Source organism: Hipposideros armiger, unplaced genomic scaffold (assembly GCF_001890085.2).
Source record: "Hipposideros armiger isolate ML-2016 unplaced genomic scaffold, ASM189008v1 scaffold_857, whole genome shotgun sequence".
In the NCBI taxonomy this organism is placed as follows: domain Eukaryota; kingdom Metazoa; phylum Chordata; class Mammalia; order Chiroptera; family Hipposideridae; genus Hipposideros; species Hipposideros armiger.
In genome coordinates this window covers 126,751-153,098 of record NW_017732207.1, presented here as the reverse complement: position 1 = coordinate 153,098, position 26,348 = coordinate 126,751, and the positions used below count along the sequence as shown (strand labels likewise).

The 26,348-nt window shown below is 36.2% G+C and overlaps 1 protein-coding gene across 4 annotated transcripts in view; it reads left to right on the top strand.

Moving 5' to 3' along the window:
• The first annotated feature begins 5,283 nt into the window (after positions 1-5,283).
• Positions 5,284-26,348, top strand: part of CNOT6L (CCR4-NOT transcription complex subunit 6 like) — a 103,927-nt gene continuing 82,862 nt past the window's right edge. Inside the window, exon 1 of one of the 4 annotated variants that reach the window (XM_019629466.1) lies at positions 5,284-5,682. Coding sequence is in view for 1 of the 4 variants with exons in the window: in XM_019629463.1 (XP_019485008.1) it covers positions 5,935-5,939 (5 nt within the window). In the remaining 3 variants the exon portion in view is untranslated. Of the gene's footprint in view, positions 5,683-5,812; positions 5,940-6,265; positions 6,284-8,589; positions 8,608-26,348 lie in introns of those variants that run through there. The other 3 variants (XM_019629463.1, XM_019629465.1, XM_019629464.1) reach the window with 3 other exon arrangements.

The window sequence follows — 26,348 nt, the reverse complement described above, 5'->3', positions numbered from 1 at the left end:
CTAGATGAGTATTGTTGGTGATGGTGATTATCTAGTAGAAAACTTCTGGAATATAAGCGAGGAGTAGAAAGGGTGATGTTGATGTTGATGAGGTTGGGGTGGAAATCCTGAATATTCAGGGATCAAGGAGCTTGAGACAGAGAGGGTAGAAAGAGTAGGTAGGAAGGCACCAAATGAACTTTGCCTACTTAGCCATTTTATCTATTGGGTCTCCGGAAAAGTCACGACGTACTTTGTCTATGTTTTTCAAAGGTCATTTATTTATATAAAGAAGAAAGATCAATCAATGATATATTGCCCGTTTTGTTCAATAACCTTTTGCCATCTTTCGGTGAGCTTCATAATTCCTCATTCATAGAAGGACCTGTCTTTATTTGCGAAAAACTGAACAAGGTGCTGATTTACAGCCTTATCTGAATTGAACGTTATACCACGCAAGGAGTTTTGAAGAGAGCGAAACAAGTGGAAGTCTGATGACACAAGATCAGCCAAGTATGGTGGGTGTGGCAACACATCCCATCCAAGCTCCAATAATTTTTGACAGGTGATCAAACTTGTGTGTGGTCTTGTGTTGTCGCGATGGAACACAACTCCTTTGCAATTAACAAGCTCTGGATTTTTCTGGATGATGGATTCATTCAAACTGTCCAATTGCCGACAGAGCACATTCGAATTGATTGTTTGGTTTCTTGGTAGGAGCTCGAAAAACATGACACCTTTAAAACCCCACCACACTGAAAGCAGAACCTTCCTCTGATGAATTTCTGCTTTCAATGTCCTTTGAGGAAAATCATGATGTCGGGATCAAGACCTTTTGCCCACCACCCATTGTTGTAAACAATCTACTTCTTATCACCTGGTATTAGTCATTTTAAAAATGGATCATTTTCCTCACATTTAATGAGCATATTGCAGATGTTTATATGTACCATCAAATGAACTTCTTTGAGTTTGTACGGTATCCAAATACCAAGCTTGCTTATGTACCCAGCTTCTTCAGGTGGTCGTGAACACTTGAATGATGGATGTTCAATGTTTCTGCAATCTCTTGTGTCGTGTTACATGGGTTTGACTCAATCAATGCCTTTATTTTGTCATCATCAACCTCGGTGGGCCTCCCTGACCGAGGAGCATCGTTGAGATCAAAATCACCAGCACGAATTTTGTGAACCATCGTTGGCACTGACATTCTTGTAGAGCATTGTCACCATAAACTTTATGAAACTTTGCACAAGCTTGATGCGCGTTCTTCCCTTTATGGAAGTAAAACAGTAAAATATGGCAAAAATGCACAGTTTGGCCTTCCATCTTCAACTTGTTGTAAATTTCCAAAACTTGACCAAATCGCTCAATTTTTTTTTTTTGGAATGAAGCTAGAACTATCAGCTGTCAAATGACATAGCAATAAACATAGATGCAAATGACTCTAGTACTTCCAAAATGAACTAGTTCCATCTGTTATAAACATGCGTCATGACTTTTCCAAAGACCCATAGTACTATCTATCATATGGCACGCTATTTATAATGGTGGAAATGTTCACCTTTGGCTAAGATAGTGGGATGGCCCTTGGTGTCATCCATAGTCATTCTAGAGAAAGGAACAAAGGGAAAGTTGATGAGAAGTGAGTTGTGTTGATGGACCTGGAGAGGGACAGAGGCAATGAGTGAAGCTACCTTTCTTGGACCAATATACCTGTGGTAGATGGTATCTCAAAAAATATTAGAAATAAAGTGATGGGGATAGCAGGAGAGAGAAAAAGAGGTATCAGTAAAAGATGAGATGATGGAGAGGACTATAGTTCAGTAAAAGGTAGAATATGTCACTGGAATACAGTTTGGAATCCCTGTCAGGAAGTCTGGGATGTGAAAATTAAATATCATTTTGATTAATACTTGTTTAAAAGTTGTACTAATGAATATCAGGTAAATTACATTTAATTATTTTACTAATTATATCTTACAAAATAATTTAAATGTGACACTTTTCTTGAAAAGTTATATAGCTATTAATATGTGTGTATTCAAATCAGTAAAATCAAATTTAATTGATTCTTTATCAAATAATAATAATGTTCTTAAATAAAAAAGTTTTAAATCTTTGCTTTTTGAGCAAGTTGTTTGACAGAATTTCGAAAAACAGACAAAGGAACACAGTTATAAGGGATCTTACAGGTCCAGCTGCTGGTACTACCAACAGAAAAAATATAGAGAGATCACATTTACTCAGATCAAATATTAATTTCTAACTTGGAAAAGACACAGGTGGTCTCTAGAACATTAAGTACTTTTTTTATTGAGAAGGAATGAACCACTTCTATAATAATACAAATAAACCTAAGTGTTGTTTCAGAACAAATTGTGCCTTCACAGTGCTGCTATTAAGCCAATTTAGTTCAAAAGGCCTTAAGCAAAAAGTTTTGAATAAATCTCTTCTTTAAAGAAATATTTTCTTACCGTGTTCTTTTTTCTTTTTCTTTTTTTATTAGTTTCTGGTGTAGAAAGCAACATAATAGACATTTAAGTGTTCTTGGTTTTTATCTTAATTAAAAGTTGCAATTTCAGAGAAACATGAAAAATTTCCTATGAAATATGAAAAGCAGATTACTCTTCTGTTGCTAACATTTATCTACTGTAATACTGCTTGTTAAAAATTGCTTAAGTGCTACTCTTTTTTGTTGGAATGTCTTTTGAATTGGAATCTTTGGAGAGAGAGGGTTTTTTTTACATATCAGTGAAGATTTAATTTCTCAGCATTTGTACAGTGCCAACTATTTGAAAAGTATTATTTCTCTAATCTGTCTCATAGCAAATGAGTAAAACGATCTATTTTTGGATGATATAGTTATAATATGCAAAAGTATTGCTTTCCTTTTGTTTTTAGTGAGTCAATCCATTTGCTATGTATGGCATAGAGAGCAACCCAGAGAGTAGAGATTATCTAAATTTAACCAGCATTCGATTGACCTTTTGATAATAAAATCCAGTATTCTTAACTCTGAATGTCACAATTATAATTATTCAACGGATTGTGATGCACTTATTATTTAAAATTTAAAGGCCAACAATAAACATCCCCTATATAAACCTGAGTGAGCTTCAGAACCAGCAAATCCCACTACTTATTAGTGCTTCTTTAACATCCATAAAGGCTCTCCCTTCTTTCCACACCTCACTCACTACTGCGGATCAGCCTGTGAAAGTGGCAGGTATCATGTAACTCAAGTGAAAATGCCAGTGCCATCAGCCTTATCCTCCTGGGCATTGTTGTGACTCTTGATTTTGTGTCGCCTTTTATACTTTCATTTCTGGTTTGTCCTGTGAGAATTTCCTGTTTATGTGTCTGCTTCCCTTACAACAACTGTGAGCTACTTAAGAATATGACATATGCTTATCTTTGTATCTCTGATGTTAAATACAATGTCTGGAACATAATCCACCCTCCACAGATGTTTGTTTATTATACATGAATGAATAGCTAGGACTCTATATAGCTATAGGTATTTGAAGAAGTTTAAATCTGTGAGAATATCCCATTATCTGATTTATATTTTTCGGTGTTTATTTCCCTCTTTAACATTTGCTAGTAAATATCCTTGGGGAAGAGTGTTTGTGTGCCAGGGAGAAATGCTGTGGCAAGATGCCATTGAGGCAGGTTTACTATTCTGGATTCCTGAAGTGACTTGTTTGGCTTTTCATTATATGTCAGCCTAAACTCAAGATAATTGAGAATGAGTGGGACTTCTTCCATGATTAAGGCCATTTTGACTCCCATTACAGAGGCTGGTTTGGGGGTGGTATTGCTAGGGAGAGAAATAACAGAGGTGGAAAACAAAGTAGCCTGAAAGCTTCTAAGTCCTGAGGGGTTTCTTCACTCACTCACTCACTCACTCACTCACTCACTCACTCACTCACTCTTCCTGGTAACAAAGATGAAAGTGGTGCAATTGTTCTTCTGCAATGGTAGATTCTTTTATTAGCTGATCGGTTCTGCCTAGATGATTTGCATTTTTACCGCATCTTTTCCCCCAGGAGAGGAAGGTGTTTTGCATTCAATAATAGGGCCTAAGATTAATTGCAACCAACACAACGTGCTTAGTGTGCTAAACAACACCACTGTGTGTGTATGTGTATGTGTGTGTGTGTGTGTGTGTGTGTGTGTGTGTAAATACTGAACACTGCTAATATACTCATGAACAACACTGGTTAAGTACACAAGCTCGGAGCATGCATTAAGAGATTGCGCAAAACTGCAACAGCAGTATTCTGTCTCCAGAGCTGGTATAATTTGCTTTTGGACTGCTGGTGGTAAAAGCTAAAGCTGACCCACAAAAACAAAATTAAACCCCAGAAACTTAAAAATGTCAAATCTTCTCCTAGTAAACATTAATACTTCTAGTTTACATTTTGATGTTTTCATTCTGTAGCCAAAGATAATTCTATCGCAAGAAGGGAGAATTCGAAAATAAATAGGACGGGATAATCTCAGAGCGTCCCAGGTTCTTTTATTTACCTTTCGCGATACAACTTACAGATGTCACATGTTTTGTTTGTTTTTTTGTTTGTTTTTTAAACCCACTGAAGATGTCAGAAAACATTTCCTTTGGTCACTTCACTTCACCTGGTGTGTCTCATTAGCCACCAGACCAGCACTCGGCTTCGCTGTCAGGCCGCCTCTGGCGAACGTGCAGTAAACAGTGTCGAGTCCACGCACGAGCACGGGGTGAGGTGGGTTCGCCAATCTCTTTTCCGCCATGGATTTGTGGATGTGATTTTTTAATACTCTACTAGCCTTCCCAGCGCTGCTCCACATTCAAGCCAAGAAAAGAGAGTAAGAGAACAGCAACAGTAAAGGAGAAAATAAGCTAGACACCCGGCCGCCGCGCGCGCACGCGCACGCGCACCACTACCAAACGCGGCGCCCAGGGGGCGGGGCCAAGGCGCGGCGCTGGAGCTCCGCCTCGTTCCCCTCACCCCACCCCTCGGCGCTGGGGAGTGACTGACTCCCGCCAGCCCCTCCACGTCAATCAACCCTTCTTCTCGCACTCTGTGCACCTTGTTATTAATCTCAATACCGATATCGCGCCGACTCCTCTCCCCCGGCCTTCGGGGGTGTGAACGTGTGTGAGCGAGAGCGAAGGCACCGAAAGCTGGCGTTTCTGTGTATCAGCCTCGGCCCCGGCGGCGGCAGCAGGCGCAGCAGTAACCCCCGCAGCGGCGGCAGCCCCAGCGCCAGAAGGCCAAGGCCAAGGCCAGGCTCTCCGCGGCTCTCGGAAAGGTAGCCGCAGCTCCGGCGGCTGCGGGGCCGCAGCTTCCTCCGGCGGGGGCTTTCGCGTCGGCGACTGCGGCCGCGGGGCCTCTCCTGCGCTCCCAGGGTCACCGTCCCCGAAGCCCGGCAGCGCGGCCCTCGTCCTCCTCCCCGCCCCCCGTCAGTCTCCTCTCTCCTTTCAGCCGCCGTCCTCACCGCCGCTTCTGCGGTTCCTCAGGCGGCCCGGCCCGGCCCGCCCTCCCCGCGTCCCCTCCGGCCGGTGCCTCTCCCCCCGGCGGGCTGCCTGCATGTCTTTGCTGCCCTCAGCCCCGCCGCCACCGCCGCCACCGCCTCCCCCGCCGCCGCAGTTCCAGCACCAGCCGCCCCGCCGCCGCCGCCGCCGCCGCCGCCCGGACCCCGGCGCGCTGAATGCAGGTGAGGAGGGGGCGCAGGCCCTTCGCGACCCCGGGCCCCGATACCCTGCGCGCCCGCCCGCCCGCGAGTCGGCTTCCTTTCCGGGCGGGCGGGAGCGAGGCCCGCCCGTGGGTGTTTGTGTTTGCGTCTGCGGCCGCGGCTCCGGAGGGGAAGCATCTGTGGGGGCCTGGGGCGCGCGGGCGCGCGTGTTTGTGTGTTTCCCCTGCCGCGGGGAAATGGCTGCTGTTGCTCCTCCTGGGCCAGAAGAAGAGAATGAGGTAGAGTGTTTTTGTGCCTCTGAGTAGGATCAAGAGTGTGGGGAAAAGGAGCGTGTCCCCAGGGAAATGAGGTTGGAAAACGACGAATGTGCGTGTGGGTTGCGAGTTGGGACTTTGGCGGGCGGGGAGGCGGCCCTGAGGACCCACGGCAAGTGGGTGTGTGTCGGGTGTGGGGCTGACCCGTGTCTCTGTCAGAGGTGGCGAAGGTTCCGGGTGTGTGTGTGGGGGGGAGAGAAGGGGGTCTGCGCCCAGGGCCCGGGACTTTGGGGGCGGGATCCGTGTGTCCAGGACCCCCAAGTGGTGTGTTCGTCCCCTTTTGTGGTTGAGGCGCCGAAGCCTCGCAGGTGAGAGTTGCTCGGCGGGGGTCGGGCCGGGAAGGGTGAGTGTGTGAGCGGCACACGCGTAGCAGCCAGGCCCGGAGAGCTGCGGGTCCGGGCCGCGCCGCGGTTCTCCGGGCCGCGGCAGGAAGCGCGCCGGCCTGCGGCGAGGCCTAACCGCCTCCGCGCCAGCCCGTCCGCCTGCCTCCCACCGGCCTCCCGGGACGCCTCTCGAGACTCGCGGGCCCTGGGTGGTGTCTTGGGCCTGGGCAGGTGAGGGTCGGAGGCGGGACAGGCCAATTGCAGTCGCCTCCGCCGCCTCCGCGTCTCTTGAGAGGCGAAGGCATATTTTGGCGTTGAAACTGCAAGCCCTCCCCATGGCAGGCTGTGGGACCCGAGGGAAAGTGAATCAAAGCAGTTAATCTAGGGAATACGCGGTGTCGAGATCCCTTCTTTTCATTTTTTTTCTTAAGGCTATGTGGAGGGACTAAATATTTTCATTTTTCATTGCAAATACTTTATGGTTGGTAAGATGTATGCTTTTTTTTTTTTAAGATAAAAATTTTCTTTGAGGGGTAGGGGAAGAAATGGAAGCTGGCTTCCCTGTCTTGTGGTGATGGTGGGATTGGATCGATTTTGTGCATTTGAAATTGTTTTATCCTGCCTCCTAGGGGGAAAGGCGTGTACTCGCCGAGCTGAGGAGGTCAGTGAGGAAGAGGAAGTTGCTGGAGCTGTCATCCTCCTTAACTCTGCCGAGTGTTGAGCTTAGGCTGTTTAGATGGATTTGTGTTCCGGCAGTTTAGCTGAGCCATTTGTACACATTGGAAGCACAGTACTACATTTTAGTAAATACTACCTTAATTATCTTAATCGTCAATCAAGATAGTTGTGCACAAACACGTTTTCCCTCACAGTCTCCAAAACTTAGATCAAGCAGCCTTTATTGTCTACTCAGCGTGTGCCCCTGGAAAGCTATTTTGAGAGTAGTCTAAGTAAAAGGCAACTGTAAAGAAATCTGCCAATAGGGATACACAGTGCATTTCAGCATTAAATATAAATGTCACTTGGATAATTATTTGTTAATTTACTTTACCTCCACCCTCTTTCCATTTGCATCTATAGTTAGCTCATCTAGTTAAAACCCTATGGATAAAGGCATGTAGAGTCCATCCTTGAAGGCCATGCTCTGTATAATGGCCAGAAATTAAACCTGGTCTCACAAAGAAATGTTCCATGCTGTTCACTGGGAAGTGGGGGTACAAACAGGAGAGGTAAAGAGCTGTTTTCTGTGACCACTACTGGAAAAACAACTCATAGTTCAGTGGAACAAGGACTTGTTTTACAGATCTCAGAACTCAGGCTGTGCCATTTTTATTAACTGTTTGACCTTAGGCAAGGTACCTAATATCTATATCTCTGTTTTCTCATCTGCAACACAGAGGTAGTACATTTATAGTAAGGTTGTATGAGGATAGAATGAGAAAACATATGTTTGGCACATAGTAGATGCTTAGTTAAATATTAGTACCTGCTCCTGCAGTCCTGACTGTGGACATTGAAAACATTTATAAGTACAAATAATCATTTAATTACCGAGAGCAATATTATGTAACTGTAAGTTAAAAATTAAGACAATAGAACATTTGAGAGGCCTTTGATATACATAAAGTATATATAAACAACTTTCAATGTTGTATTTTAGATTTTTTTCTAGAAATAGGACTCATTAGAATACCTAGTGTACTAGTTTATAGAGACTACACAGTCATGCTTAATATTTTTTCATATTTTTGAGTAGGCCATATCTCAGTTTCATTACACTTTTTATGAGTTCTTGCTGTGTAGCTCTGGAAAAAAATTATTAAGCTATATGTAGCACATATGTTCCAGTACAATCAAGCATTAAAAAGGATCGAAGAACTAGAGTTTACTTTATATGGGTACACAAAGTATAAGTGATACAAAAATTGCTATGCAATTATTTTAGTTTATGTTGACTGATTCTGGTAAACAAAATCTCTTGGAATATTTTCCTGAATGGAAGCAAAAATTGTCTATCAACTTTCAATAATTTTCCATTTTTATTATTCTGTGTGGAGTAATAAATGTTCTGTTTATTTCATTTAAAATGTATTGTGATGGAAAAAATAATGGTATGGATTTAAGTTACGGCAAAGGCAACAGAAGTTAAATGATTTCTTCTTTTTCTTCTCTCTCTCTCTCTCTCTCTCTCTCGCTCTCGCTCTTGCTCTCGCTCTCGCTCTCATCTTTCTATCCCTATCTATCTATCTGTCTATCTCGGTGAAGGCAGAGTGAAGAGAAGATGGGAGAAGTTTCATTGGCTTAAGTTTGTATGTGTTTGTTTACTAATGCCAAGTTTTCCAATTAGACCGTAATATCATTATTTATATCAACAGTGTTGTTGTTGTTGTTTTTTAAAAAAACCTAGTAAATCACTAAAATTTCAACAAATCTGTGAAGGATTTTTGTGAAGGATAGTAGGGACAACTTTATTGGAATGCAAAATACCATGGTTTTGTCAAAGTGAGTGTGTTATAGATAATGGGACATTTACAACAAACAATTATCTGCCATATAGTTATATTTAAAGGAAGAATTATTACCTAAAAAATTATAAATGATAATAAAATAGAATTTTGCCCTTAACTAGGTATTTGGCAATTTTCACTAGATATTATGAATTATAGTATTTGAAACACTTTATACTTTTTTTTTAATTTGGGAGAACTGAGGAAAACATTTCTATAATATGAAATAGATGATACTGAACTAACATATTAAGATATGTAGACAGTGAAATTTATTAACAGTGGAACTGCTTATGCTATCATTGTATAAACTAAAGAAGTTACATTACAACAAAATCAAGGTGGCAATTGTTTAGGTTTTAAAATGTAATGTTACTTAAATGGGCTTTTAAACAATCTTTCCAAAATACCCCTTGTAAATGTCTTTAATTAGGAGGAATTGAAATACTTAAGACTTTGTGCATGTATTACTTTGGGTAATACTAATTAGGGTAATAAATACACTCCAAAATTTCAGTGGCTTAACACATACAAGTTTATATTTTGCTCACATAACAGTCCACTGCAGGTGCTCCTGGTTAGCAAGGCTTGTGACTTTTCCTTCATGTAGTAATTGAGTGGCCCAGACTCCTTATGTCTTATCGTTCCATCATTCGCTAAGGCCTCAGAGCCCTGCCTACTTCTCACTGCCCATTTCTTAAGAATCCACAGTCTTAAAATGACAAACATCTGCCCACATTTCATTGGTGAGAATTCGTTACAGTCTTATTTAATGCAAGGGGGATGGGAACGTAGTCTTGGATGGTGGACAGCTCGGGGCATTTCATGATGTTATTTTAGATGGTAGCATATTATGAAATTATGTCTAAAAATGAATTATAATACTTAAAAATTACTTTGCATCTTTAAAGAATAAAATTGGGAGGAGGGGAAGGGGAAAGAGAAAGGAAAGAGTAAGAGCTATAGGAGGAGGAGGAGAAGGTGGAGGAGGGAGGAGGGAGGAAAGAGCTTTCTTCTATGATAGATTTGAATGACAAGTGAACTTCAGCTGTTTAAAGATAACAAATTTTACAGAGAACATTACAAATGTATTTTATAACCATTAGTGGGTCTCTCCTTTACCATCCAGTTATTGATTGTCATTGTGGCCTACTGGGTCCTTGCTGTTTGAGTTGTTTCTCTTTGTACTTTGAAATCAGTTGACTTTTTTTTTTTTTTAAACTAAAGTTTATTGGGGGTGACAATGGTTAGTAAAGTTACATAGGTTTCAAGTGTACAATTCTGTAGTACATCAGTTGACTTCGAATTTTGTTTCTGGGGTAGTTTCATGGGAAACACATTTTTTGAATTTTCTTTTTCTGTTGTTAAGCTAGAACATTATTATTATTACTTTATATGCTAAAGAAATATCATTTACATGAACCTTACTATATTTTATTGTTTGCTGTTGCTGTTTTTGTAGTTCTGAAGTCGTTGTAATTAATATTTGTGAGCCTTAACCCAGAAAGAACAATAAAATCATCAAGTAAACACCAAGTAAAGGCTTAATTATTAACTTGTGCTCATGTTTCATGATAGAACTACTACAACTTTCTTTGACTAACTGTACTAACACTGAACCTCTAATACATTGAATGCATTTTATCTCTGGACAACTTTAATTTTAATTGAATCACACCTTATCTTTCATTGCCTAGGATTCTTGTAATGTGAAACCTTAGCTCTGTGGTCCACCTATACTTATTTTTATTCTGAAGAATTTGGTTATGGATCTGGGGAGTTTTATATATATCTGTATTCCCCCAAAAGAAGATTTTTTTTAGCAGTCTGCTTAACTTCTCCATGGCAAATATTTTTAATATATTGCATTAAAAACATAAATACGTTATTCATGGGCTCATTCTGTACCCATTATTATACTCAGTTCTAAAAAGTAGTATGAAACAAGTAGAAGAAACCCTTGTGAAGCTTGTAGCTTCTGAGTAAGGGAGATAAAACATAATTTAGTTATTTGAAAACAGTGAACAAACAAGTGCAGGTCACTATGAACCATTTACAGACACGCTATGAGGGAGTAACAAAATGGAATGGTGAAGATCAGGGACTACTTAAAGAGTTAGGAGGTTTCTTTTTTGGCAACAGCTTTTTTGGCATATAATTTACTTACCATAGAAGTAGTCCATTTAAAATACATAACTCAGTAGTGTTTATTCACATTACTGCCACCATCACTACAATTTTAGGACATTTTAATCACCTGAAATATAAATCCTGTATTCTCTAAGAGGTACCCGTTATTTTTCCATACTCTTAGTTCTAGGCAATCACTGATCTACTTTCTGACTATATTTTTGCCTCTTCTGGATATTTCATACAAATGGAATCTTTATATAGTATGTGGTCTTTTATAATGGGCTTCTTTCACTTACTCTGTTTTCTAGGTTCATCTGTGTTATGTACTTCATTCTTCTTATGGCTGCATAATATGCCATTGTATGGATATACCACATTTTCTTTATCTGTCAGCTGATGGACATTTGGGTTGTTTCTACTTTTTGACTATTGTAAATAATTCTGCTATGAACAGTCGTGTAAGTGTTTGAGTGTACAGTTTTGAGTTCTCTTGGGTATATGCCTAGAAGTAGAATTGCTGGATCATATGGTGCTTCTATGTTTAAACTCTTGAGGAACTTTCAGACTGTTTTTGAAGGCAGCCTTACCATTTCACATCTCCACCAACTGTGTGTATAAGGGTTCCAGTTTCTCTACATCCTTGCCAACATTTGTTATCTGTCTTTTTGATCATAGTTCTCCTAGTGGATGTTAAGTAGTATCTTATCTCATTGTGATTTTGATTTGCATTTCCCTAATGATGCTGAGTGTCTTTTCATTTCCTTAGTGGTCATTTGTATGTCTTTTTTTGAGAGATGTGTATTCAGATCTTTTGCCCATTTTTAAATTGCTTTTTTATCTTTTTATTATTGAGTTGTAAGAGTCCTTTGTATATTATAGATAAAAGTGCCTTGTCACAAATATGATTGTTCAGTGAATTGTCTTTTCACTTTGCTGATGGTGTCCTTTGAAGAGCAAAAGTTTTTAATTTTGATGAAGTCCAATTTTTTTTTTCTTCTGTTGCTTGTACTTTTGGTGTCATACCTAAGAAACCATTTACTAATCTAAGGTCATAAAGATTTACCCTTCTGTTTTGTCCTAAGTGTTTTTATAGTTTTAGCTCTTACATTTATATCTTTGATCTATTTTGTGTTAATTTCTGTATATGGCCTGACGTAGGGAGTCTAACATTATTTCTTTGCATGTGGATATTTACTTGTCCCAGTACCATTTGTTGAAAAGACTATTCTTTCCCTATAGCATTGTCTTGTCACTCCTGTCAAAATCAGTTAATCTTAAATGTGAGGGTTTATTTCTGCACTTTTAGTTTTATTCCATTTATCTACATGATTTTCCCTATGCCACAATTGTCTTCACTACTGTAGCTTTCTAAGTAAGAAGTGTAAGTCCTCCAATTTTGGTTTTTTTTTTTTCAAGATTATTTTATTTGGGGTTTCTTGTATTTCCATATGAATGTTAGGTTTATCTAATTAATTTCTGCAAAGAAGCCAGCTGGGATTTTGATAGGAATTGTGTTAAATCTGTAGACCAATTTGGGGAGCATTGCCATCTTAACGATATTAAGTCTTCCTGTTCATGAACATGGGATCTTTCCATTTATTTAGATCTTCTTTGATTTATTTCAACAATGTTTTATATTTTTCAGAGTATAAGTTTTACAATTTTTTTGTAGCATTTGTTCATAAATATCTTATTCTTTCATTCTTGCAAATATTTCCTTCCATTTAGTGAGTTGTCTTTTCACTTTGCTGATGGTGTCCTTTGATGCTATTATAAATGGAATTGTTTCCTTAATTACACTTTTGGGGCATTCATTGCAAGTGTATAAAAACATAATTGATTTTTGTGTATTGATTTTGTATTTTGTGGCCTTGATGAACTTATTAATTCTAATGGATTTTTAGTGGGTTTTGTAGGATTTTCTGTATAACAGGGATCATGTCACCTGTAAATAAATGTAGTTTTACTTTGCTAATCTGGATGCATTTTATTTCATTTTCTTGCCTAATTGCCCTGGTTAAAAGTTCTAGTGCATTGTTGAAAAGAAGTGTCTAGAGCAGGTATCCTTGTCTTGTTCCTGACCTTGGGAAAGCCTTCAGTCTTTCACTGTTAAGTATGATGATAGTTGTGGGGTTTTCACAGATGCCCTTTATCATGTTGAGGAAGTTCCCTTCTATTCCTAGTTTGAGTCTTTTATCATGAAGGGGTTTTAGGGTTGAGTTTTGATGGAAGTATGAAATAGGGATTAGAAAAGTGAAGATGCCGTGTCCAGTAATGAGTGGCAATAATAATGTTTAACTTGTTTGGGAGAGAGGGGTGCTAGCATTTTTCTCCTCCTTTTTTCTCTTCCATTCCTAGTCCTTTAATGCTCTCTTATCCATATACACATTTGGCAGGCTCTTAATTTTTTACTGAATATTTTCTGAATAATTCAGATTTCTTGAGGAATGGAAAATATTGTTTCTTTTGAAAAACATTTTAAAAAGCTGGAGAATTTTTTTCTGACTAGTTTGGTATTTAGGTTGGAAGGGATAAACACAAGCAGAGAAAATACAAAATCATAAATGAAGTGTTTATCATAGAAATTAAAAGAAGGGAACAAATCTTTGTGACATTGAGGGTATGGTTGATGAAGAATTCCATGTTTACTTTGAACCTGATTGTCTTCTGGCTTTTTTCCCTAAAATATTTCAGCATCAATGATTTTGGCTTTTTTAAGTTAAAAAAAAAATTTTAATAGCTTTCTTAGGAAATTTTGCTCTACAAGGTAAGGTTGTGTTTCATTTGATGTGGTGATTACCCTTTGTTTAATTTTTGAAACTTTAAGTGTGTTTTCATGCAGTCACATTCTGATTAGATAAGTATTTAAAGAAAATTTTATTTCTGTCCTGCATGTTATAAATCTCAGAAGTTAAATAACTTTGAGTTTAGCTAAGAATCTTCCTGTTAAGGCAGAACTGGAAAGTGGGAATAGAATTTTTGTTTTCTCTTTTGTGGTAGGATTATTACTTCCCATTAATTTTTCTAGTCCACTTTAAAGTCTCATTACAGATAAAAATTTATTTATGATTGTTTTGAAGATATAAGCAGTTCAGTTTGTTGTGTGACAGACTCATCATTCATACTGAATAGACATCTAATAATTTGGGGCTTTCATATTGTTTTCATTTATTAACAACAGAAATTGATGACACAAAATAGAAGTTATAACACTTTATCTTCTTTATATTTGTCTTTTGCAGAGAGAACCTCTTTCTGTAATCTTACAGTTTACAATCTTATTTTTCTCTTCCCAAATTACTTAGATTTCTTAAATGAGTAACATAGATCAGAGTTATATAATACCAGTTACAAATACTACTAAGAGAATAGAACTAAATTTCGTATATACCAACCTTAATGTCTCTGTACAAAGACTGTTGGGATCTTTACAGATGTATTCATTGCTATCTGATCTTAAGGCTTATATTTAAACAAAACAAAACTAAAATGACAGGGTACGTTCTGCTATAGATTCATAATTAGTGCAGTCTTCTGCAGCATCTACATATGAATTTATGAAATAATGCATTCTGAATTTACACTCAGAATGATAGCCTTGATATATAGTACAATTGTTTGAATCACCAAAGGTGTATCTATCATATTAATAAATATTAACCATCTACTAGCTATAAGCTGCTATTTCAGGGTTTTGGGGACTAAAAAAAAGTTTAGAATACAGTCTTTTCTACCAGGAAATGGAGCTAGTATTTATGGACTACTGAGTACTAAGGACTGTGAAAAGTTATCTCCTTCCCTTTAAATATGTAATCTGAATTAATCTTGAAAATCTGGTGATTTAGACTATGATTCTCATTCTGTATCTAGTTAAGAATGTGAGCTTTGGATCCTTCACTTTTCAGCTCTTAGGAAACTCATTTAACTTCTCCATGCTTCAGTTTCTTATCTGTAATAGGGAGATAATAGTCCTTATCTTACAGGGTTATTGTGAGGATTAAATGAAATAATACCTATAAAGTGCTTAAAATAGTGCGTGACACATCCATAGTAAGAAAAGTGAACTAAAAAATTTCATACATGTTGGCTATTACTGTTTCTTATTATTAGGAGACATACAAGTTAAATAAAGTCTTAAATATTGGTAAAGCCAGTATTTAAATCAGGATGTTTGACTCCAAAATACTCACTGTTACACTACTTATAGGGGATTTGACTCCAGACAAATAGAAAACAAGTGAAGGCAGAATATGGTAAGTGACAAAGAACATTAAATGCGACAACATACAGAACAATATGGGTTTGTAACCTACAGGGATAAAGAGAGGAGGTGTAGAAGTTGATCGCACATTGATGGGTAGGAGAAGGAAGGAAAGGAAGAGTTAGTAGATTATTGCAACATCCTCCTTGCTTATCTCCCCATATTCATTACTGCTCCTTTAACTTCTTCTTTTTTTTTTTTTTGTATGCATTGTTACCAGAGAAATCCTTGTAAAATTCATTGGACATTGCTTACATAAAATCCTTCAATGTAATAGTTACTATTTTTTTGGTTGCCTATTATGTGTAAGGCCAGAATTGGCAAGATTTTAATGTAAAGGGCCATATATAGTATTTTGGCTTTTTGGGTCACATAAGATCTCTGTCCTGCATTCTTTATGTTTTTGTTGTAGTTTTATTTTTGTTCTCTTTTTTCTTTTAACAATTCTTTAAGGATGTAAAACCATTCATTGCTGGCCAACCAAGCCATAGTTTGCTGAGCCCTGTGCTAGGAGAGTTACGTGAATTAACCTCCTGTTAGAATTCTGGCAAAATTGATATTATTTCCTATTTTATAGTTGAGGAAACTGAAGCTGAGTGAGGCAAATTTAATAAAGTCATGTAACAAGTAAATGTCAGAGCTTGAATTCAAATTTAGGTCATTAGAATCCCTGAGCCTGTGTGCTTTGCAGAATCTCCTACTGCTGCTTATTGCTTTTATAATAAAATGGAGATTTCATAGCATTATATGTAAGGCCCCTCATGATCTTGTCCTCGTGTACCTCCAGTTTTATCATTTATTACTACTCCTTTCTCTTGAACATATTCCCTAGCCTAGCTGTACTGAGTGACTTAGAGCCTGGTTTGTGCTTTATATGTGCCTACAATACATTATCTTTTATGACCTCGCCGACTTCTTTCATACTCCTAATTCACCTCAGGTGCTCCCTACACTGGGAAACCTTGCCTGACACTTTGTCTTTGCTTTATGCTCTTTATGCTCCTCTAGCATCCTGTGCATGCCTCTTTCATAACATTTACCACATTGTCTTGTGTTTACCTGATTTATGTCTCTGCTTTTCCATTAGACTGTGAGTTTTTAAGGACAGAGATACGCCACCTTATAGTTCCAGTGTTTGATACATAGCAGGGGCTTAACCCCTACTATGTAGTAAGTGTTTGGTATATATTACAGCCTTAGTAACTGCTTATCAAATGAATGAATAATCAAATGGCATGGCAAGTCGTAGAAATTACATCTACAAATATCTAGTAGAAGAAAGGCATGAGTCTAGATTCAAGGGCGAGAGGGAAGTTGATTTAATTTCTAGTTAACTTCCAGAGTTTCAGTGTGAACAAGGCTGACAAGGTAAATTGGGGCATGGTGATTATAGAGGGGTTCAAATGCCTGGGTTAGGAATTAAAATTTTATCCTAGATTCAACTCTAGAGCAGCAAGTGTTTTTTTACATCCATAAATTGAGTTTCTCTTATTAATACCTGAGTTTTATGTTATAATGTTTTAGATGACATTTTGTAGGGCATACCTATATAATAGTTTTGATTAATAGTTACTGCAAATGTGTCTCTAAAAGCTTATAATTATCAGTACTGCTTGTAAAGACACGGAAACATTGAGTGGTTTTGAGCAGATTGGTAGCAGTTTGAAACAATTATTTAAGAAGATTAATCTGGTTGAGGTATGCAGAATCAGTTGAGATCAGAATGAGAGGAGAGAGGTTCTTTTTATTTTAAAGAGTTAAAATTAAAAGATGAAGTGATAAGTCAAGAATTAGATCTGGGTCAATTGGGGTAGAAAAGAAAGCTTTTAAGTGACACTGGTGATTGAGTATAAAGAAGTCAGAGATGACTGAGAAATCAAGAAACAATTTAGGGAAAAAATTATGAATTTTGTATTAGACAAATTGATTAAAATTGGAATCATCTCCATTTTTGCCCAAATTCAGGCCCTAAATACTTTATGCCTGAATGATTAGAATATCCTCATGATTGGTTTCCCTTCCTGCCTCTAATGCATGGGTGCTGTTCAGCTGTGGGTGGATGATGGCGGTATGGACCTTTGGGCAGTCTGGAGAAGGCGGGGTAGCCTTTTTAGAATACTGATTTTAGTCCATGAAAGAAAATATGATGTATTGAAAACTAGAATATATAAAAACAAATTTTTGGTATACTAATATATGGGCCCCTTTATCAATGTATTCAAATAACAAGATCTAGCAGTGAGTCTAATAACTACCAAAATTTAGAAGCTTTTTCCTTTCTTAAAATGTGTATACATTCTTTTGGCACCCTCTGTATATAGATAATATATATAGTGACATATATATTTGAAGTAGTGGTATATATCAATGGCCTTTTGAGATATCTATAACAACTATAATGTGATTTAAAAATATAATTTGTGTTAGTGACAAAAGTCACAATTACTGTTAATGTTATGGTAGGTTGTCTAGGTCTAATTGAAAGAAGTACTACATTTTAATTAGAGGTTAGTGAAAATAGTGGTGTAATTGTTTTTCCTATACAAATTTACAGATTTTCTGATGTTTATGGACCCTAGGTTAATAATCTTTGCTTGTATTGTCTCCTGGTTTAAATCTAGTCCGTTTATTTTTGTCACAGTACTGTACTTTTTTTGCAGATGGTAATTTTTTTCATACCTGCTTTTGGAAATAATATGTGTTCTTTGTAAGAAAAATAAAATGATACTGAAGAACATAATTTTCTGGTTATCCTATCTCATGGTGATCAAGACTGTTAGTATAATATATATAGTACTATTATCTGTTTCTGGGCAATACATACTTACATAACTGTATAAACATACATAAATAGAGTCATAGTGCTACACTGTTTTTTAAGCTTGGTTTCTCATTTAACATCGTATTATGGCCATTTCCCCCCATCAACAGATATGCCTCCTGCTTTTAAAAATTTATAGCATTGAGAAATTGAGATATATATCACATAACACAAAATTCACCATTTTAAAGTATTTTCACTGTTGTGAACACCACCACTATCTAATTCAAGAATATTTCCATCACCTGTTAAAGAAAGTTCACACCTATCTATTAGGAATTCCAATTTGCCCATTCCGCCATCTGCTGGCAACCACCAATCTACAATACTTTCTGTCTCTGTGGATTTGCCTATTCTAGGCATTTCATATAAACAGAATTATACACTATGTCACCTTCTGTGTCTGGCTTCTTTCAGCTGCCATAATGTTTTCAAAAGTATTCCGTGTTGTAACATGTAACACTACTTCATTCCTTTTTGTGGCTGAATAATAAGCCATTGTGTGGATATACCACATTTTGTTCATCTGTTTACCAGCTGATGGACATTTGGGTTTTTACTTTTTGGCTATTATAAATAATTCTGCTATGAACATTCATGTACAAGTTTTTGTGTGGACATATGTTTTCTTTCTCTTGGATATATAACTAGGAGTAGAATTACTGGTTCATATGTAATTCTGTGTTTAACTTTTTGAGAAATTGACAGACTTTTCCACAGCAGCTGCATCGTTTTAGATTTCCACACAATATGCGTTTTAATGGCTGAGTTGTAATCTATTTTATTGATGTGCTGTAATTCAGTCCCCTTTTTATTGGCAATTGATTTCCTTAGTTTTGGCGATTATCAACACTACTGCAGTAAAAAGTCTTGTATATACACCTTTGCACACTTTTTTAAAGGATAAATTTCTAGAAGTAGACTTGATGGATTAAAATGATTGCACATTTAAAATATTGGTATATCTTGTCAGGTTGCCCTTTAGAAATGTTGCATAAAATTATATTACCACCAGTTGTGTAATGAATGCCTATTTCCCCAAACTCTTATTCACATTATTAATCTTTGCTATTCTGAGAATAAAGAATATATATAGCATATCATATATTTTTTAAATTTGCAATTTTATTAATAGTGGGGTTATATGTTTTTCACTTTTTTTTGGCCACGGTGTTTATTCTTTTGTGATTCGCCTCATCGTGACCTTTACCCCCAATTTTTCTATTGGGGTGTTTATATTTTTAAAAATTTATTTGTAAAAGATGTTTATATTTTAGAAACATTACATTATTATTTATTATAAATATTACAGAGACATTTTGCTCCAATTTCCTTTCTATCTTTTGGTTTTATGACTTTACTTGTTTCTTATAGACTTTACATTTTTTTATATTGTTTAATCTGTTATTCTTTTTCTTTAGGTCTTTACCTTGCTTAGCAAAATTTTCTGCACTCCATTATGAGATGATTATTCTGCATTTTCTTCTAGAAACATCTAAAATTAAACTTTTCGTAGTTTATTAGAAGAAGCTTCGATTTTGTAGTTGGACTTACCCATGTTCAAATTCCATTCCAGTCACTTATTAGCTATGATAAGTGTTGGATGTTTCACAACTTCTCTGCATTTCAACTTCCTCATCAGTAAAATGGCAATTAATAATATGTAGTTTATAATTTTAGTGAAATTAAATGCAATAATGCATGTAAATCTGTCTAGCGTAGTATCTGGACATAGTGTGGACATACAGCTTCTTCTCTCTCCCACTCATAATCTATGCCTTCTTTCAGCCAACTTAAAAATTTGATTCACAAGATAGGGGCGGGGAAAGTTGCAAGAAATAGAGGGTGGTCCTCAGTTTTCAAAACCAGAGACGCCACACAGGATGAGTACTGACTGACTGACAAGGGGATTAAAAATCGCTTTAGTAATTCAAAGTTATGTTTAATGAGAACATTTTTCATTAGAGTGATAAGAGAGACGGCCAAATTTTAATAGGATGACGACTAGTAAAGCCATATAATGTACATGAAGGGTGATATGTGCATAGGCAACATGTATCCATCATTGTTTATAATATCTTTGAGAAATAGCTGTAACTCTTCCATTTTCTCATTGTTAGAATGCTAGTAAAAGGATAGGGAGGGATAGCAGTAATAAAACATACTTTGTATATTTATATTGTGTGTATAAATTGTATTCAAATTTAGGTCATTTTTACTTTTATTTGTTACAAATTACAGTACTTGTAGCACATTTTACAGTTAATCATCAACCTGGTCAAGAACTGTTCCAATTGAATTTCATTCTTCTTACTAGCTCTTTTATGGAAGTTATACACATTTCTTTATTAAATTACAGTTGTTTGTGAGCAATTATATATCTTTTGTGGAAAGCAACTTTAAATACATTCTAGAAAGAGATGGGAAATAAATGTTTATAATATAACATTCATTGTTTACATTTTTCTCATCTTTCATAGACTATATAAGGTTTCTAGTACAGGGAACACAGTTCTAATTAAAAATAATAGATTTTTGATGAATTTTTATAAAGCATTACACTTTCTTTTTTTTTTTTGTAAAACAACCTCAAAATAAAGTTTTAAAAAATTGTTTATTTAGTTCTTATTCAAATGGAGAAATAATAGACATGGATTGTGTGCAGCTGGGCTTTAGAAAATCATATCAAATTCTATTCCATGACTGGGTAACTGCCTATTGTTCCTAGTATGTTGTAAGTATACTGTCCTCATTTTGTCAGCCTCAAAACAAGAAGGAAATTCTGCATTGGTTAGTTAAGGAGGAAGGTAATAAGTTTAAGTAACAAAACAGGAAATTTGTTCCTCTGTGACCTTTGATGAGTTTGTAAAGTTGGCATTTTGACTGCAGGATTGAAATTCAGAAGAGTTTTATATTTAGTTTGCTTTGTTGCTTTTGCAGAGTATCTACCTGCCAGGAAAAACTAGGAATTCAAGTTAAAGGCTCTGCTACCTTTGTGGGAAATGAACAATACTCTTCCTTCTGATGACAAAATCTGGGTATCTGTATTTTACAATGACTGGTTTTTGCTTTCACATAGGGCCAAAGTATCCTTTTCCTGGAACCAAGCTTGACTCAAAGCCTTTGTAAGTTCTCTTTATCCTTGTAAGCAACTATTTTAGGAACTATTTTAAAGCTGACACCCCTTCCCTTCAAACCTTTTCCGCTCCGTACAAAGCACCACCTTCTTGGCAGTCATCTGTATGAGCAGAGTGGGTACTCTTATTAGGCATTTATTCATGCCAAAAAGTTAAGGATTAGCTCTGTCGTTTAATGCTATCTGTTTAGATCAATTTGAGTCATCATTGACCCTGTCTTTTAAATTCTTTCATAATTAAGTTGCTGGCACCTTAGAACCCTTTCCTGGATGGAGCTTTTCTCTGTGCCTTATCAAGTTTTATCCCAGACAGAGTTTTGTTACTAAGGTTTTTCTGTTTTATGCCACTGTTTTTAATGGAGTCTTGTAGATTTAGATACGGCTTTTCCAAATTCTAAACCCTGGTTCTCAGATAAAATAAAACTAGTTTTAACACCTTTTTGTGTATATTTCTGTGTGCATCTAACACTGAAGCATTGTATTATTTAGTTCAAAAGTATGGGGCAGCTTTTATGGTTACTCTTAGACTTTCATTATCAGTCAACTGATATTATTGTTTTCCAAAGAAATAGAAAAGCCAAAATAATTAGAAAAGCTATTCATTATTAAAATGATTTATTAGTCAAATCCTTAGTTTTTTAATACTTATCCAGTTCACTTTCCTAGTAATAGAAACAGAATAATTTCTTGAATTAGTGTTTTTATGTTCTTGACACAATACAACATTCTTAATACACAGACAATATTTTGCTTACATAAACAAACTTAACACATTATATTTGTGAAACATTACTTAATTCTTTGATTTTATAAACCATTAGAGAGGCAAAGCCTGAAATTGGAAGGTAGGAGAAGGAAGAAGATACTTCTATTTTTTATGAAATGTTAGAATATAAATTCAGTTTTCTTTTTCACATTTAAATATGTTGGACTGAATCCAGTTTTTCTAGTGGATTTGTTACTTTGAGTGACAGGAACTCTCACTCTTGATAGGCTTATTTTTTTAACAATGTGGTATATCTGGATAATCTGTGACTCTTGCAGTTTGTCTCAGTTTGGGTCTGAATGTATTTACACTTGAGTTTATAGCAGAAGAGATGTTTACATTTCCGGTTGAAGAAACACTGTGCTGTGTATTCTCCGTTTACTCATCTTCAGATTGCACAGACAATTGATTTAGGAGAATGCTTTTCTTTGAGCAATACTTGTTATTGGTTACCAATTTTAGTAGAATACTTGGCGGTAAACTCTCTGGTCTTAAATTGTAGATATCTTTGTGAATATAGCACTCCTGCTTTTGTCTTTTCCCCTCCCACTTAACTTTAGTAGGTTAACTATAGTGGAAACAAAGGAGAATTTTCACTGTATCTGAGAATTTTCAGATACAGTGAGCGACCTTTGATGATCAGTATGTTAAGGAGAATGCAGAGAATAGACAGATGACTGCACGTTTATCCCTGAACACATGCCAGATATTGGATAGATCCTTCTTAACTACATAATAGCATCTCGAGTACATAACAAGGTGGAAACTTTGTTGGTCTGTGGCTTTTTTTCTTGCTTACCTGGAAACCTTATAACTGTCCTCAGAGGGACGTGAGTGCTATCAGAGTTAGGTTGACAGAATTTGGAGGACAAGAGTACAAAAAAAAAAAATCCCAAACCATTGTTCGTATTTATTTTGTTAGTGTGTGTATTAGTGACCAAGTAGGAAAACGAAAGAGAGGAACTGCTAGTGTGAGAATTCATTAGAGAAATGGGAACAGTTTCCCTTGTGTTATCTCTAAGTTTGTTGAATAGTAAGCTGCATTGTAATGAGGGTTACATTTGTTGTTCCTATGTCAGAAAAATGAACTGTTTCTGCGTCACTATGTACTCCGTTCAGGTTACTTGGATTCAGGGTTTCGGGGTATGAGAGTATTAGGATTTGGGTATTCCTGGGTCTGTAGCCAAACTGTCATCTATCTATATGAGTACCTCCTGCTAGTTAGAGTTATACTTGTCTCCTTGTGGTTTCTGAGGGCACATATGAAGATAAATGAGAATTTATTACCAACTTATTAATCTATAGGACTTGTGCTGGGCTGTTTTAAAATCAAGACCTATGTGGACCTTCTCAACTCCCTTGCTTCTAGGTCAATTTTTAAAAAACAATTAGCATATGAAATAGTTTGCTGAAATTATCAAAATTGTTTTCTTTCACTCAGCAAAATTATTTTGAGGTTTATCCATGTCATGCATATCAGTGGGTCATTCCTTTTTGTTGCTGAGTAATATTTCATTGTTTGTATTTACCACATTTTATTTATGTGTTAGTCTGTTGATAGACATTTGGGTTTCCAGTTTTGGGCTATTACAGAAAAAACTTAAGAACATTTGGGATCAATTGAGTCTTTGAGTGGACATATGTTTTCATTTTTCTTGGGTACATGTCTAGGACTAGAATGTCTGGATCATAATGATAAGTGTATATTTCACTTTTTAAGAAACTGTGAAACTATTTTTCAAAGTTTTGCTTTTTTTCATTCTTATCTGCAGTGTATGAGAGTTCCAGTTGTTCCACATTATTGCCTGGTCAATCTTTTTTATTTTAGTCATTCTCGTAAGTGTGTGGTGGTATCTCATTGTGGTTTAATTTTCATTTCCCTAATGACATTGAACATCTTATGTACTTATCTGCATTTACCATTATTGATGAAGTATATGTTAAAATGTTTTGTCCATTAAAATTTTTTCTTACTGAGTGTTGAGTGTTCTTTGTTTATGCTAGATATACATTCCTTATCACACTTGTGATTTGCAAATTTTTTTTCCAGTCTGTGGATTGTTCTTTAGCTTTCTTAATGTATTTCAAAGAACAAAAGTTCTTGATTTTGATGAAGTTCATCTTATCAACTTTTTGTTTTATGGATCATGCTTTTTTCCTGTTATTTTAAATCGTTGCCAAACTCATGATCACTAAGGTTTTTCCCATGTTTTCTAGATGTTTTATATTTTTAGTTTTTACATTTGCAGTTCCCTGTGCCTCTCTAAAATAGAGATAATGAAAACACCTGCAACTTAGAGTAGTTGTGATTATTAAGTGAATTAATAATACATGTCAATGCATGTTACTAATTTTCAGTTAATTTTTATATATGGTGTGAGATAAACATTGAGGTTCATTTGTTTGACTATGGCAACCTAATTGTTCCAGCACTACTTGTTAAAGAATTTCCTTTCTTTGTTAAATTGCCTTGGCACCTCTGTTGTAAATTAATTGACCATATATATGTGTGCATTTACTTCCAGACTCTCTGTTCTGTTCTCTTGAGCCTTTTATCTTTATGCTGGTATCTCATTGCCATGATTACTGTAGCTTAATAATAACTCTTGAAATCAGGCTGTATACATCCTCTAATTAATTTTTCGTTTTCAAAGTTGTTTTGGCTGTTCTAAGTCCTTTGTATTTCCATGTACATTTTAGAATAAGCTTGTCAATTTCTATAGCAACTACCTGCTAGGATTTTATTTGGATTGCATTGAACCTGTAAGTCAATTGGGGAAAATTAACATCTTAACAATGTTGAGCCTCCTATGAATATGATGTATGTGTCCATTTATTTAGCACTTTAATTTTTATCAGCAATGTGTGGTAGTTTTCAGTATATAAGTTTTGCATGTTCTTTTTCATATTTATTCCTACTTATGTATTATAATTTTTGATGCTATTATAAATGATATTTTTAAAATTTCAGTTTCTGATTGCTTGTTAACTTGTATATAGAAATACAATAGGTTTGGGGGGTATATTTATCTTGTAGCCTGTAACTTTGCTAAACTTATTAGTTCTACTGGGTTGTCGGAAAAGTAGTGACATATTTTTTCTATGTTTTTTGTTGCAAAAATGCGTCATGACTTTTCCGACAACCCAATGTTAGCTTTTTTGTCGTTCTGTAGGATTTTCCACATATACACAATCTTGTCTGAGAATAAAGATGGGTTTAATTCCTCCTTCCAATCTTAATGCTTTTTATATCTTTTTCTTGTTGGATTGCATGGACTAGATAGAACCTTCAGTACAAAGTTGAATAAAAGTGAGAGCGGACATCTTTGCCTTGTTCCTGATCTTAGCAGAAAAGCATTCAGAATTTCATTGTTAAGTATCATTATGTTAGCTATAGGTTTTTCAGAGATACCATTTATCAGGCTGAATACATTCTCTTTTATTTTTATACATGAGAGTTTTCTCTTTTTAAATAGGAATGTCTGTTGGATTTTTTTCAGATGCTTTTTATGCATCTATTGAGATGATCATGCATGTAATTTTAGTTTGGATATAGGTAGATTATATCTTTTTTTTTTTAATGTTAACCTTGCTTTCCTGGGGTAATCATCACTTGGTATGATGTAGTATCCTTTTTATATGTTATTAGATTCGATTTGCTAAAATTTTAGAAACATTTCATGTGCTGCCTTTGTTTGGTTTTGGTATTAGGATAAAGTTATGTCAACTTTATGGAAGAATTTGTGTAGAATTTGTATTGTTTCTTTCTTAAAGGCTAACTAAAGTTGAACACTACTGGAGTGTATGTGATCTTCGTTTCCTTCTGTTTGTAAAATTTTAATTCTGTTCTTCTCATATAATAGGATGTGTACATTCTTACAAATGAAGAACAACTCATTAGTAGTCTTACTTCTTGGTGGATGAACCTCCTTGTAGGTGGAGTGAGGAAAGTAAATAAGTTTTGCTAGGTACAGCACAGAGCAAGTCGATATTTGACTTACATTTTTCAGTGAAGCCGAATTGACTCCAAGGAATCGAGACTTTCTGGTAGAGGGCAAGGCAAGCTTTCATATACTTACAGTTGGCTTGTGCTGGTTTAAGAGCCAGTTGTTAGTTTTTCAAGAATTTTGAAAGCCAATTATTCAATACAACATATTAAAAATTAAATTGTATAACATAAAATTAAGTCATATTAAAAACAAAGCTAAATGCTCAAAACTCATCACTTCCTAATTATATGACTGTATTTTACTATTATCTATGCTCGAGGTTTTGTACGTCTGAAATACAATATAATGCTGTGTAACTGGGCATCCTGTTGATAGCTTGAAACCTGCCATTTAAATGGGAGATTTTGTACCACAAATACAGGGAGTGTATCATACCACAGGAATTGGCAAATGCTACACATAGAGCTTAATTTGTT